Genomic DNA, 14063 nt, shown 5'->3' with positions numbered 1-14063 from the left:
ACAATGGAAAAACAACTGCGCTGATCTGTAAGACTGGTGAGATCTCTTTGCTGATCTGCCAGCCTGCTTCCTGTCCTTAGCAGCTGAGCCTGGCAGAGCAGAGCTACAGCATTTCAGTCACATGAACGTAAGTAAAAAAATCTTAGCTCTACATCTGGGTGTGGCGGTACATCGTCAGAAGACAGAGACACAAGGACCATGAATCTGAGGCCAGTCTGACCTACGTAACAGACTCTGTCTCAAAAGCAACCACCCTCCCCCAGCAAAAATAGATAAAATAAAAATGACTCAAGGATTATGTGTAAAGTCTGCAATACCTGTCTATATCATATTAATTTTTTTAAGTGTTAACTTGGTGGCTAACTACCTCTTCACTTCTTCAGAAGGATGGCCACGAACACTCCAAATGGTAAAGAAGTAAACCATGTAATAACAATCTGGAAGGAAACATTTCAGGCAGGGATGTACAGAAAGGTGGGGCTCCCTATGCTTCTTAAGTTACTGGGAGAACTTTGACTTTTCTTTGAGACAGGAACATGCTGGAGATTTTCGCTTTCACTTTGACAGGATCGTCTTTGCTGTTACGTCGGGGATGCACCTAATGGAGTAAAAAGCAATGGTAGCCAACCAGTTTCTGGAAGGCGTAGCGGTTATCTAGGTGGGAGCTGATGGGAACCGGAAACATGATACTAATAGTGGATCTGCCTAAAGACTCAAATTCAGGACGTGTCAAAGATTAACTAAGTCAGCAAGACTGCTGCTGTATTAAGTGTGGGGTATAAGAAAAGAAATCAAGATTTTCCCCTCAAGAAGTCTGGCTGGATCAATTGAAGGGATAATGTCGTCATTTACTGCGACAGGAATGAATGCAAAACCAACAGAACAAGGGAGAAGAGAATATTAGGAATTCCATTTTGGACATTGAATGTTGTGCATAGATCATGTGTTTTTCTAAACTATATCATTTTACCTCACTGGGGCTAAATTTTATTCTCTATCTTAGCCCAGACAAACCTCTGATGTAGGAAGCTAGATCCTGACTCCTAATATATCGCTATAGACTAATATCTACTTCATGTAGACAAAACACCAGAAACCAAGATATTGCCAACAAACAGATTCAGAGTATTATTGGGGGCTATTACAAGATCCCATTTACCAGATGTGATGATTTTGGCTTTTTTTTTTTTCTTCCTGAACTTACACAATTCTCTGTATTCTTTAAGACTCTCATGGCAACTCTAATGGGGTTAGTTCCCTTAAATCCAATTGTAATTCTCCACCCTCTCACTAGTAGATCTAACTGCTATAAGCATGTCTCATCTTTGATCTTCTGCGTACACTGGGAAGAGTTTGATCACATACAACCAGAGAAAACAGCATATATTGACTCTGCTTCATCTCTTTAAAGTTTATGTCCCTGGTATATACAGATGATTTTAAAAAAATGGAGAGACAGAGGGGGAAATGATGATTAAATGTTTGTGCTGGTTTGAATGAGAATGGGCTCACGTGTTTGAATACGTGGTTCCCCAGTTTGAGGAACTGTTTGGAAAGGATTAGAAGGTGTGGCATTGTTTTCAAAGGCCTCCGGTCATTCCCAGTTCCCTCGGTTTCCCGTTTATGGATCTGGACGAGATCTTAGCCAGCTCCAATGGCATGTTTGTCGAAGGGTTAGTCTTTCCTCTAAAAACGAGGTGCTATTCCAACCACATTTCTCACCAGCTCATTTAATTTTGCAAACGTGCTTTTCTCAGTGATGTGAACTTATGATTAAATGTTAATTATCGGTAAGACGACCGGAAACAGATGACAAAAGGGGCATGGAACACACTAGAGATTTGCTGTATAGCTCCTTCCCTTGAGACTCAAAAGACCACAAAGACGAGCTAAGTTTTTCGCCTCTGGAAACCGCTGAAGACTTTCCCACAGAACACACCAATCCGATGCACAAGTGGGAAGGCCAAGGTGTTAAAGAAAGTCAGCGGGCTTTCCGCTGCCGGTCCCGGACATCCTCGCAGTCTTTGGCGGTGAAAAGCTTGAGCAAGCAAGAAAGCCCTGAAAACTACAAGTCCCAGCAGGCGCCGCGGCAGTGAGACTCACTAGCGCTGTCCAGACCCTATGAATGAATGAATGAAATTGTCGCGAGGATTCTGGGAGAGAAACATGGCGGCTGCTGGACTGTGGCACGGGACGGGAAGGTTCCTTGAGATGGCGCCAGCCCGAGGGGGTTGGCCCCGGCTTTACAGCACGTCCCCTGTCTTCGCTGACGTGCTAAGGCTTCCGCAGAAACAGCTAACGAAAATTGTATACCCGCTGCGAGAACTGGCGCAGTATCTCGTCACAGACACCGGGCCAGGCCTCATCGAACAGAGACTCTTCGACCCCAGCCTGGAGGACATCGCTAGGGCGGAGAGTGTCTTCGGGGCCACAGCCCGGAACCGCGTCGAGTACCTCAGCTCCGCCGTCCGCCTAGACCACGCCCCGAGCCTGCAGCAGCCGGAGGTGAGAGAGCTGGAGCTCGCCAGTGTTCATTTCTTGTCATCCAACGCGAAAGACCGTAAGAATCAGACAGACAACTCGGTATGGATGCACCACCTCTGTGTGCAATGCCCGTGGAGGACCGCAGTGAGCCGCACGGAATATGGGTGCTGGGAATCAAATCCCGGACCTCTGGAACAGCAGCCCGTGTTTTGTGTTGTTTTTTAATTTCAATATGTGTGCTTTGCATGCATGCATGTCTGTGCACCACATGCGTGTCTGTTGCCCTCAGAAACCAGAAGAGGGCATCAGATCCTCCTGGAACTGGAGTTTCTGGCATTTGTGAGCAGCCATGTGAGCTGAGAATTGAACCTGAGTCCCCTAGCAGCAAATGCATTTAACTACTGAGCCATCTCTCCAACCCCGCAAATATAACGTTTACTAAATAAACCACTCTTCAGATCTCTAAATTGTCCATTCTCCTTTCTGCCCGTCATACTAGGTGTGTTTCATAGGCCGAAGCAATGTTGGAAAATCCTCCTTGATAAAGGCCTTGTTTTCGCTGGCCCCTGATGTAGAAGTCAGAGTCTCAAAAAAACCGGTATGCTGGATATCTCTTGAATTTACAAAAATGAAACCTAAGTATTGGAAGGTAAAGAGATCATAATTGCTAAATTCCAATTCCTAGAGAAGAGATTTCTTTTAAACAAGTCATAAGGTAAGACATGCTTTTAGTGCCTGTGTATTTCCTGAAGAAAAGGAAGTATAACTGAACTGACCGTAGAGCTCTTGCCAATATCTTGAGGAAGGCATCCTTTGTCTAAATCTTCTCCAGTTGCCCAATTAAGTATTGTATTGCTGTTTTCCGTTTCCTTGCATAATAGCGAGCATGCCGTTCTACACTGGTTATAGGAAAAATGGGTTTCAGGTTGTTTTATCCTCCATAATCCTTTATACCTTCTCTATTCATACATTCTCATACATTCTTGCATATTATTTGTTCAGAAGCATCACCTCAGCTCCCTGGCACCCCTTTATACAAAGAGTCTGGGATATTAAGTTGGGGGCTTCACCCCCAGCCCCCTGACATCCATTTTTGGAACGCTGGGCAGAGAACTCCTTTCCAAGCTGGGAGTTGCCTCAGTCCAAACTTCACCTCCAAAAGCCTACCAAACAGTGACCCCTCCCCAGGGAAGGTCAAGACCACTCCCACAGGCTATTTAAACTGCCTCATCCTGTCGTGTCCCCCACCCCCGAGAATGAACGGGTGCTCTCCCCTTTTCCCTCCCTGGTGGTCCTTTCGGTTTTCCTCCCTCCCCCCCCCTTGTTTTCCAGGGGCCACCCAGGAGCGCTGGCACCCATTAAACCTGGGTATCTTTTAATTTGCTCTGATTTGGACTGATTGGGATTATTTGTCGGCAGAGAGGTTTGTTGTCCTGAAAATACTTGACACTTACATACGAGTCCTGCTTGTTCTTTTACCCACGGCCACCCTATGCTTGTCCTCGCAGATGCTCTGCTCTGCTGGCTTTCTGTCATTTTCCCTCCTACCTCCTCAGTGCTGCAGAGTCAGCTGGGACCTAAGGTAGCCCTTTCTCAACACTCGCGCCGTTCCCCTCGCATTGGTGTCTGTTTGATTCCTCAGTTTCACCAGCTGTAATGCTCACTGTTCCCTGCCCCTTTCGTTAAGTTTAAGCCCTTTCGTGATCCACTGGCTTTTTGCTTCCCATTTCATGTAGTAGATTCTTTGGCTTCGTCACTAATGATTACATTCCTTAACACTTCATCTTCATTCCTCTTCTTCCTCACCAAATAAGCCACCTAAGCTATGACTTTTAGATGTGATGAAGTCCATCCCTGTATAAGAGGACAATGGATGAGGGTGATTCTTTTCATTCTCGAATATACAATTCTAAAAACTCTTTCTAACAGATAGACGAGTAACTTAACCAGGAACGTAATCATCATTCATAAAAAAAAAAAAAAAAAAAAAAAAAAAACAAACCTCTCCTTTGATGGTGTCTTTTCTAAGATCCAAACAGTTGGCTCCAAATTGTCTGTCTTTCCTTTTCTAATTCCTGTTTCATGATCACAAAAGCATAAGGAGCCATACTTTATCTTTGCATGAATTTTAATCAGACTTTATTTTATAATTATGGTGTTGCATGTTTTTTTTTTTTTTTTTTTTTTTTTTTAAATCTCTGTGAGGACACTAAAACCCACATCCAAAACGTCTTGGCTTAGGGAAACACTAGTCTGCAGGTAAGAAACATCAGGTTTTGGATATAAGAATCTGTGTGCTGGGATAAACGTTTGATCAGCACCCTAATTCATTCCTCTGTGTATATTGTTCACTAGAGAACTGACTGATGGCAAACATACAGGTTAAATCTGGATGAGCAAAATAGGAAAGACTCTGAAATATTTTATCTATTTTTTATGGGAAATGTAAAGTTTTTAAGCTAAAAATTTTTATTTAAAAACAAATTGAAGAGATTTAATTATGATCTAATTATTGGTGGCCACTAATCACTTCTCCCTTTGCTCAAAGTATATACTTCAATTCTTAATTAGTAGTTATTGATTGAATAGAAAACATTTCTAGTTATGAAATAAAGTAAATATTTTAAGCCAGCTTTTTTTTTTCATTTACTTTATCAGGGGCACACAAAGAAAATGAATTTTTTCAAAGTTGGAAAACACTTTACATTGGTGGACATGCCAGGGTATGGCTATAGAGCCCCCGAAGACTTTGTTGACATGGTAGAGGCCTATCTAAAAGAACGAAAGAAGTAAGAAAATTCCTTTCTTACAGTAGTTACACATTTCATACCAAAGCACTTTTTAAATCCAGGGTATTCTACTCATGACAAATAACGTAGCAAGTGACTTATTTGTAGGTGCTTTTTATTCTCATATTACTCTACAATACAATATTGAGGACCAGGGTATACACTGCCTATTTAGCTTCTGCCTAGAGCTCAGGAGAGCTCTTAACTTCATTTATTTTCTCAGCTTGAAACTATAAAGAATATTCAACAGTTCATTTTTTTAAAAAAAAACAAACTCTCAGCTGGCTAATTTTGAAAATGAAAATCGTTAGCTAATTAATTTAAATAAAATTCAGTAAACTCTGTCTTAAAGTACCTCAATCATCACAAACTCTGAAAATGTTATATTTATTTTTTGATGTCCATAGTAATCAAGCAATAATGTGTTTGAAGAATCACACAATCTAGAGGAAAATAATGTTAGGCTTCTGAAGTAGATTTAAAAAAAAAAACATTCATAGCAGGCAGTGGTGGTACGTGCCTTTAATCCCAGCTGAGACAGAGGCAGGCGGATCTGAGTTTGAGGCTAGCCTGGACTACAGAGAGAGTTCCAGGATAGCCAGAGCTACACAATGAAAGCCTGTCTTGAAGAAAAAAAAAAAACAGAAAAGAAAAAGTATTCATTTAAAGAAAAATAAATAAATAAAGAACTGGGTGTGTAGCTCAGTAATAGAGTACTTGCTTAACTTGCTAAAGGCTCTGGATTTGATCTCAGCATCACAAATTAAGTGTGTGTGTATGTGTGTGTGTGTGTACACATATATAGGGAAATTTGTTTCCTGTAGCTTTACATATAAAAGCTAAATTAAAAGTAAAATTAAAATTAATTTTAATGAAAATTGCAAAATTAAAGTAATATTAAAAATTATAACAAATTTGATTTTTGTCTCTTTTTCCACTAGACTTTTTAAGGTCTTACAAGAGGAGGCTCATTTATCCTTCTGCCAAGACTCAGTCAGCTTGATATGTTCTTATTGAAATAAATTGATATTTAACAAATTTAGGTATTGAAAGTACAGTAAACTGCATTGAGTTCTATTGGACTGCAGGATGAAGTTCCTAGGATGAGAGACAGGTGAATGGGTATGTCTTGTATTGCCACTGATTTTCTTTCTATTCTTACAGCTTGAAGAGAACATTTTTGTTAGTGGATAGTGTTGTTGGAATTACAAAATTAGACAATATTGCCATAGAGATGTGTGAAGAATTTGCATTGCCTTATGTGGTAAGTATTTCCTTAGAGTTATGGTGCAATTAGGAATCGCATTTGGGATGCATGTGAATATGCAATATACTTGTTAGTGGTGAGCAGGTGTTTCCTCAGAAGATAGAGGAGTGGCTGGGGAGATGGGTCCACGGGTAAGAATGCTTGCTACACAGAATGGACACGTAAGGTCTAGTCCTTAGCACCCACCTGAGAAACTGGTCACATGCATGCCCGTAACCCTAATGCTCTAGAGGTTGGAGACCAGAGGATCACATGATCGCTGGCTACCAACCCAGCTCCAGCTCCAGTGAGAGGCCCTGGCGCAAAGGAAAAGGAAGCAGGCAAGAGTGATGAAATAGACACACGTCCTCCTCCGGCCTCTGCATGCAGACATGTGTACGTGTACACACACACACACACACACACACTTAAACACACAACATATGCATATATCACATATACACAAAAAAATGGAAAGCGCCTTTAAGTTGTGTAACTCTTATTTTTTCCTTTCAGTTTTCAGTTTTTAGATTTATGCAGGGGGAGGGGCAGAGAGAAAGAACACATGTATGTACACACATACACATGCCTGTATCACCTGTATGCGGATACCTATGAAGTCCAAAAGAGAGCAACAGATTTCTCCAAAGCTGGAGATACAGGAGGTTTCCAGCTACCCACTGGGGGTGCTAGGAACTGAACTCGGGTCCTCTGAAAGAACAGCGTGTGCTTTTTAACATATTGGAGCTATACAAGCTTTTAAATTTACAGTCAGAGTTTCTTAAACTGTTCACTTAATGTTCTGAAATGTTTTTCGTTCCCAAGATGTTTTTTGTTCCCAAGATGTTTTTTTATGGAAATAGAAACCTTTGTCCAAAACATGTTCCTAGCTCTTGAAGAGCAGCTCACGGTATAGTACTTACAAAGGTGTAACTAAGACTGCAGCAGAAACAGACGATTCCAGCACACACAAATAGAATTTTTATATTCTTAAAAAGAATTATTTTCTAGGATGGAGAGGTGGCTTAGCAGTTGGGAGCGCTGCTGTTCTTCCAGGGGACTCACTTCTCAGCACCCACTTGACAGCTCACAACTGTCTAACTCCAATTCCAGGGGATCTGACACCCTCACACAGACATACATGCAGCCAAAACACCAGTGCATGAAATAAATAAAATTGAAAATTTATTTTAGGAATATCTCACTAGTTTTTTTTTTTCTCTACTTGCATAAATTGGCCTACGCTAAAATGCAGATCGTAGGTTAGTATCCACCTTAATTTTGCTTTATATTACTTCTAAATAGGCTTTTAAAATTCCTTTTAGAAAAGTGAAGAACTCAATGACTAATAATTTACTTTTCAAAAACTGTCAGAAACCACTAAAGTGATGCAGTGAATTTATTCGTGTGAATAAGCCATGCAACTCAGCAGTCACTCTTTCTGTGTATTCTTGGAATACAAAAGTTCTTGGGATTTGCAGAAGTCCTATGAAGTATTAGGGGTCACTCTTATAATGCATCAAGGAAGTAGTATAAAAAAATGACTGAATATTATCAAACTGGCTATAGGAAGTAATTCCTGATTTACTCTCATAGGTACCACTTTGGGCAATCATATACTGAAGAGAGTATTATTTCTTCTTTGGAAAAGGAATTAAGATATTAGTAATAATCTAAGTGCCCAAGAATGGGGAAAAGAACAAACAAAAAGATGACTTTAAATTTTAGCCTAGGAAAGTATATCACTTGCCTGGCATGGGTCAGCTTCAAGTAAGAATGTGTGAGTGTTTGATATTCCCTGGGAAAGCCTGATAGATTGAAATTTCACCTTTTCCTTGATTTGTAATCACTCATGCTTTGACGTTCCTCTATTTTGTAGTTGAATTAGTAACATTCTGGATTTACCAAGAGCACAACTGTAGTAGATATAGCCAACAAAGAACACAATTTCTAATTTTTCCTTTGAAATATTACATGTAAAACCAAACTTTTTGGTTCCAAAATTGTTACATATTGGCATCTTTATGTGGCTCAGTCAAGTTACAGTCATTTAACTATCTTAGACTATAAAATACATTGTAACCACATTAAACAGCTGATGTCAGTTATAAATGTGGCTCTGGTTCTCTGATCTTTAAATAAAGTCCAAGGCATTATGGTCGTGTCTAGTAAAGCATTAGGTAGGAGACACACAGTGCACACTATATGTGACATTTAACTCATCATCAGAACAAATTATTTATGGCTTGTTTCTATTGTATATTTGAGAAAGTAGGTAGAGATTGAGAAATTTACATGAACCAACTCAACCTAAGTACTGAAAAATTATAGTTAAAATGTGTAAAGCTATATTGATAAATTTTATTTCTAATACTTATTTTTCTGTAGATGGTATTAACAAAAATTGACAAATCTTCCAAAGGCTATCTTTTAAAACAAGTACTTCAGATCCAGAAGTTTGTTAACACACAAACACAAGGCTGCTTTCCTCAGTTGTTTCCTATAAGGTAAGAGTCAGATTTCTCTAATAACATTTTGTACTAAAAGCCTTTACCAGGTGGATCTCTGTGAATTCGAGGCCAACCTGGTCTACAGAGCGAGTTCCTGGACAGCCAGGACTGTTACACAGAGAAACCCTGTCTCAACCCCACCTTCCCCACCCCCAAAATAAAAAGCCTTTACTACGAAGCAGTGTCCTTGATCAAGGTGCTCTAGGAACTGTTAGCTGTGAGTTTTCCAGTACTGTCTGTTAGTGTTTTATTCTCTTTTTTTTTCATGCTGATTCTTTCTTACAGATACTCTCATTCTCTTTCTGCTTCAACCTAGTTCAACCCTAGACCATGCCAGAAATGAAACTTTTCCTTTTTATCAAACCAGCTTTTACTTACTTAATTTATATATCTATTGTGGGGGGTGAGGGGAGGGCACATGCATGCTGCCATGTGCCTGTGGAGTCGGTCCTTTCCTGCCTGCCCCATGAAGCTGGCCATTTGAACTCAGGTCAATCAGGCTGTCGAACAACACTTTCACCTGATGAGCTGTCTCTCCAGAGCCATCTCCTTCATTCAATGTAACACTATTTATCTTAGAGTAAAAACTCATTTGGGCCGCAGCAAAATCATTTGCCTGAAAATTGACAGGAACATTTTCTTCCAGGAAGACTATGTAGACCTGAGTTCAAGATCACCCTGGACTACATAGTAGGACCCACTCCCTCAGAAAAATAATTAAAATTTTAATATAAAATAGGCCTATATAAAAAAAAATGTTTCAAGTTTGAATTAAACTAAACAAGATGGAATAGGTATTTCTGATCTGGTAAATTTTGAGGCACTATGATGTGGTTTCATGTAAACCTTCTATTTTTAACTTGTACTGTGTATCTTGGGTACAGTAAGTAATGTGTACTGAGGCAGATGGAGCATCAGTCTCTGGTTTCCTTGCCCTGACTTGTTTGTGGAAGGCAGCAGGGATAGTTTGTGAGAAAATAAAAATCCATGTGACAGTTAGATGTAGGTGTGACTGTCCCCTTAGCCGTTTGAGTCCTACCAGTCTAGGTCACACTGAAACCGCCATTATGAATGTGCCTTTCCGGATCCCCCTCCGTATTCCTACAAGATGCTCTCTGCGTTCACCTACATTCAGACTGACCTGTTCCTTTATCCTCCAAGTGCAGTGGAATCCTGGAGGTGGAATAAACTAGTTCCTCCAGAGCCCTCAGCGTTGTCATATAAAACTGCCATTTATTTTAACTGTTGAGTAAGAAATAAAGCAGGGTTAAAAAGCACACAAAGTTAAACTAGCAACATTTTCAACCTTTTTCATATTGAAAAAATGTAAATTTCAGTTACTATAAGCTGTCTGTGTTAACAGCATGATGTTACTAGGGAAAATTAACAATTTTGGGAGCATCAATGGAATTATGGAGCTCCAAAAAAGGGACTGATGAGGCAGTAGCCCCACACTGCTATATAAACCATATGCCAAACCAGCCCTGTCAGATTGTGGCTAAACACTAACTGAAGCTATAGGAAGACAGGTAATGGGGGAGGGGTTCTGCACATACACACGCTGCCTTGATCTTTGTAGTGAGCATGCTTGTTCACAGAGAATGCTACAATGAGAAATGGGGTTACAGAGAGGTGTCTGCTGAAGCGGAGGAGCATGGGCCTTAGGGACAGATAGCCTTGGGTTTGTGTGACATCTGTGGGTCTCTGGTAAAGAGGCTACTGGTTTTATTTCTGAGTCCATTTTCTCACCAGTAAACATCACTATCAGGAGCATGTATTGTGATTGATAGACACTTTACATAATTTCCTTTCTTGCCAGTCGGAAGTGGCAGGGTTAGGCTTCAGAGCCATATTATTGGATTCGTGGTTTTTTTTTTAAGGAGTTTGCTTTTTTTAGACATGACGGATTCCTCTGCTGCATGACCCTGTTGAGTGGGATGACTACTGCCACTCATATTTCCCACATGTGACCTGTAGAAAGTCACCCAGCACTCAGAACCTGTGAACTGAGACATGGAAGCCTCTTGTCTTGAAAGAAACTCAGCATTCACCGTAACACAGCAATCATTCATAGGAATATACTCATAGCTCACCAAACCTGGTGGACTTGTGCACGCTTGTCCACTCGCTTACTAGAGCTCCAGGCGTATTTCAGATGGAGTAAATTAGTACTGTGAATAAGTCAGGTTTTCTTTCTTCCTATATTCTCTTAGGACAGTGATTCTCAACCTTCCTAATGCTGTGGCCCTTCGGTAGTTTCTTGTTGTGGTGACCCCAACCAGAAAATTATTTTCATTGCTACTTCATAACTGTAATTTTGTTACTGTTGTGAATTATAATGTAAATATTTTTGGAGATAGAGGTTTGCCAAAGAGGTCAAGACCCACAGGTTGAGAACTGCTATCTTAGGAGAAAGGTAGACACTTAATCTGGAAAGGTTTGGCTTTGAACCTATCGACAAAACTTAAGTGATAATTTTTATGCATGAACTCTGGCCCAACACAATAGAAAAGTAAAGATGTGAAGTGTCCATATAGATTAATATTACAAATGGCATATTTTATAAATGATATGGGAAAATAGGTGAGTAAGTATAATCTAACTGCTTCTGTATTTTTGTGTAGTAGAATTCCCAGCATCTGAGAACTGACTCTGGGGACAGAATTGTGAGCTAACAGAAATACTGCATGAGTGCAGAGTGCAGTCAGTGTATGGACCATCAAACCTGTAGCTCTCCTCTACATTACATGCTTAGTTCAGTTGTAAAAGCCATCACAAGGCTGTTTTAGGCACGGTAGTTTTAACCAGAAAATCCAAAACGCTGTACGCACTAACAGAACTGGCAGCACTACAGGAGATAGCACCTTTCTAAAACCAGAGGATGTTCAGGCCTGAGACCACAGCTGTCCACTTCTGCGTGGGTGGAGACAGACAGTGTGTGGTGATGATTATTTTTTTACCTTAAATATACTTTAAGGTGTTTGCATTTTTATCACAGAAAGACTAAATTCTGTCAAGACTTACTCAGGAGAACAGAAAGTAAAATGGAAAGTGTGGCAAAATGTTTTGACTCTGAAAGAGATGGAGCAGATGTTGTGGATCCTCAGAAGAGCTGCATGGATCTATTTCAGATACTGCAGAATACTGCATGAAACCGACAAAAGACAGACTAAAAGGCAATGCCTCCTACGTGGCATTATAAGACTTTGTTTAAAAAGTTTGTATAACATGAATTCAGTTCTGTTACAACCTCTGAGCAAGGGGAGAAAATTAAGCTTTCTTTTCTTTTCACAGTGCGGTGACCTATTCTGGAGTGCATCTGTTGAAGTGCTTTATAGCAGATATAACAGGAAATCTTAAGTAAATGCTCCCAGGGTTGATGAAGGTTCAACGTTCTTCGTATCAACTGGAGTTAAACACTTAGAATTCCAATATTGTTTTAAATATTGTGCATCTCAACTTGCAAAAGAATCAATTCAACTTTAAAACCTGTATCATCCTGAGCAAATATGAATTTGTTGGGGGTGAGGGTTATAATTATATTGTTCATTAAGACAAATGCTGTCTTCTATTTTAACTGACAAGTCCAAGAGCATATAGCAATACATGAAGTGAGACCATGTTACTACTATGTGGAGAGGTTTGTTATATTATTCTTTGTCTTATAAAAGAAATGTCTACCACCTTTAATGCTGTGAATGTGAACTAGGTAAGGTGGGATGCCTTTCTGTAAAGCGTGCCTAGGTAAGTAGAAAAGTAAATGGCTGTATGTATGCTTATAATTCTTTTAGTCGTTATTTGAATACAAAAAAAAAACTTTCAAAATTTGCCTGGTCATGGAAAAACCCGTCATGTGGGAGTAGAATCATTCACTACCCTTTGGGCGAACACAGAATTGATAATCAGAATCCAGGATTCAGATTCCATTTCTAGTGTCTGTTATTACTTGCTCCTTGGGGAAATCACCTGATGTCTCCTCACCTCGTTGATGGCTGTCAACACCGTAGCTATGAAGGCTAACAAGTTATATTGATGGCAGCTGTGCATTTGCAAGCCATAATCAACCAAAGGACACAGCAAACCTCATAGGCTTTTATCATGAAAACATCCCACCTTGAAGGAAGTAGCAGAGATCACAGAACCTAGCTTTAAGTGAATTTGCAAGGCAGTTGGATGATTTAGAGTCATTGTACCACAGATTTAGAATGGGCAGACTGGCTTTGAGCTGCAACTTACAGGAGCAAAATTTTTATAAGACATCAACTCTTCATGAAGTGTCTTAGTATTCTAAAGTGGGACTGCTGACAGAGATTATAGCTGTGGTAAGGCCGTACAACTTAGTGGCTTTTAAAATCTCAATAGGAAAAATTTCAGCTGTTTTATAATCGATAAAGTTAAGTCTATTTTATCCTAACTAGCAGTATTTGAAGCCAAAAAAAAAATTTTAAATGTTTTTTTCACAAAGCAAACATAGGTGTTAAAAGAATTACATTCAAAGGTGTCCTGCCAGAAGCGGGGCTGTCTGTCAAAGCTTCCCATGGTAGCATTCATATGAGGTGGATGAAGAGAACAGGAATGCTGAAGAAGGAAAGCTTGCCCCGCATGCCTGGCCACCACAGACACTGGTACTTGTTGTGGAGGGACGTTGTGAGCAGCCTCAAGATATGGATTTCTAGTACAAGAGGATATAGTTCAGCTGTAAAGCCATGGCCTAGGAGATATGAGGCACTAGGTTCCATTCCCAAACAAACAAAACCTTGGGCTTTCTTTGACCAGAGGATGAAGCAGGTGTATTCCTCTTCCTAGTTGCACATACCCAAGTAGCTTGTCTAAACCCAGAGGTTCATACACTATACACACACACACACACACACACACAAGCTACATACACAGATCACACATTTATAAAGCTTGGAAGCCAGGACAGGTCTCCAGAGCAGAAGGCAAGGTCCAGTCCTACTCAACACTGGTTGACATACTAGTGTTAACAGGATTTGAAAAGATAAAGTGTTCTTATACACTGCACTTTAAAAC

The 14063-nt window shown here is 40.1% G+C and overlaps 1 protein-coding gene across 1 annotated transcript; it reads left to right on the top strand.

The window, feature by feature from the left end:
• The first annotated feature begins 2166 nt into the window (after positions 1-2166).
• Positions 2167-12811, top strand: Gtpbp8 (GTP binding protein 8 (putative)). The gene is made up of 6 exons (XM_038346834.1): positions 2167-2505; positions 2984-3082; positions 5143-5273; positions 6438-6537; positions 8908-9026; positions 12324-12811. Exons 1-6 carry the CDS (start codon positions 2167-2169, stop codon positions 12391-12393), a joined length of 858 nt encoding a protein of 285 aa, XP_038202762.1. The 3' UTR covers positions 12394-12811.
• Positions 12812-14063: the final 1252 nt, after the last annotated feature.

Source organism: Arvicola amphibius, chromosome 10, assembly GCF_903992535.2.
Source record: "Arvicola amphibius chromosome 10, mArvAmp1.2, whole genome shotgun sequence".
Classification (NCBI taxonomy): Eukaryota; Metazoa; Chordata; class Mammalia; order Rodentia; family Cricetidae; genus Arvicola; species Arvicola amphibius.
Note: the sequence above shows the minus strand (reverse complement) of the source record. Positions and strands in the feature narration are given on the sequence as shown.

What these genes read in the sequence shown, in the direction of transcription:
- Gtpbp8 (XM_038346834.1), top strand. Translation starts at nt 2,167, where the DNA reads ATGGCGGCTGCTGGACTGTGGCACGGGACGGGAAGGTTCCTTGAGATG. An exon ending in TATCTAAAAGAACGAAAGAA is followed by an intron (nt 5,274 to 6,437) that starts GTAAGAAAATTC and finishes CTATTCTTACAG; the next exon opens with CTTGAAGAGAACATTTTTGT. An exon ending in CCTCAGTTGTTTCCTATAAG is followed by an intron (nt 9,027 to 12,323) that starts GTAAGAGTCAGA and finishes TTCTTTTCACAG; the next exon opens with TGCGGTGACCTATTCTGGAG.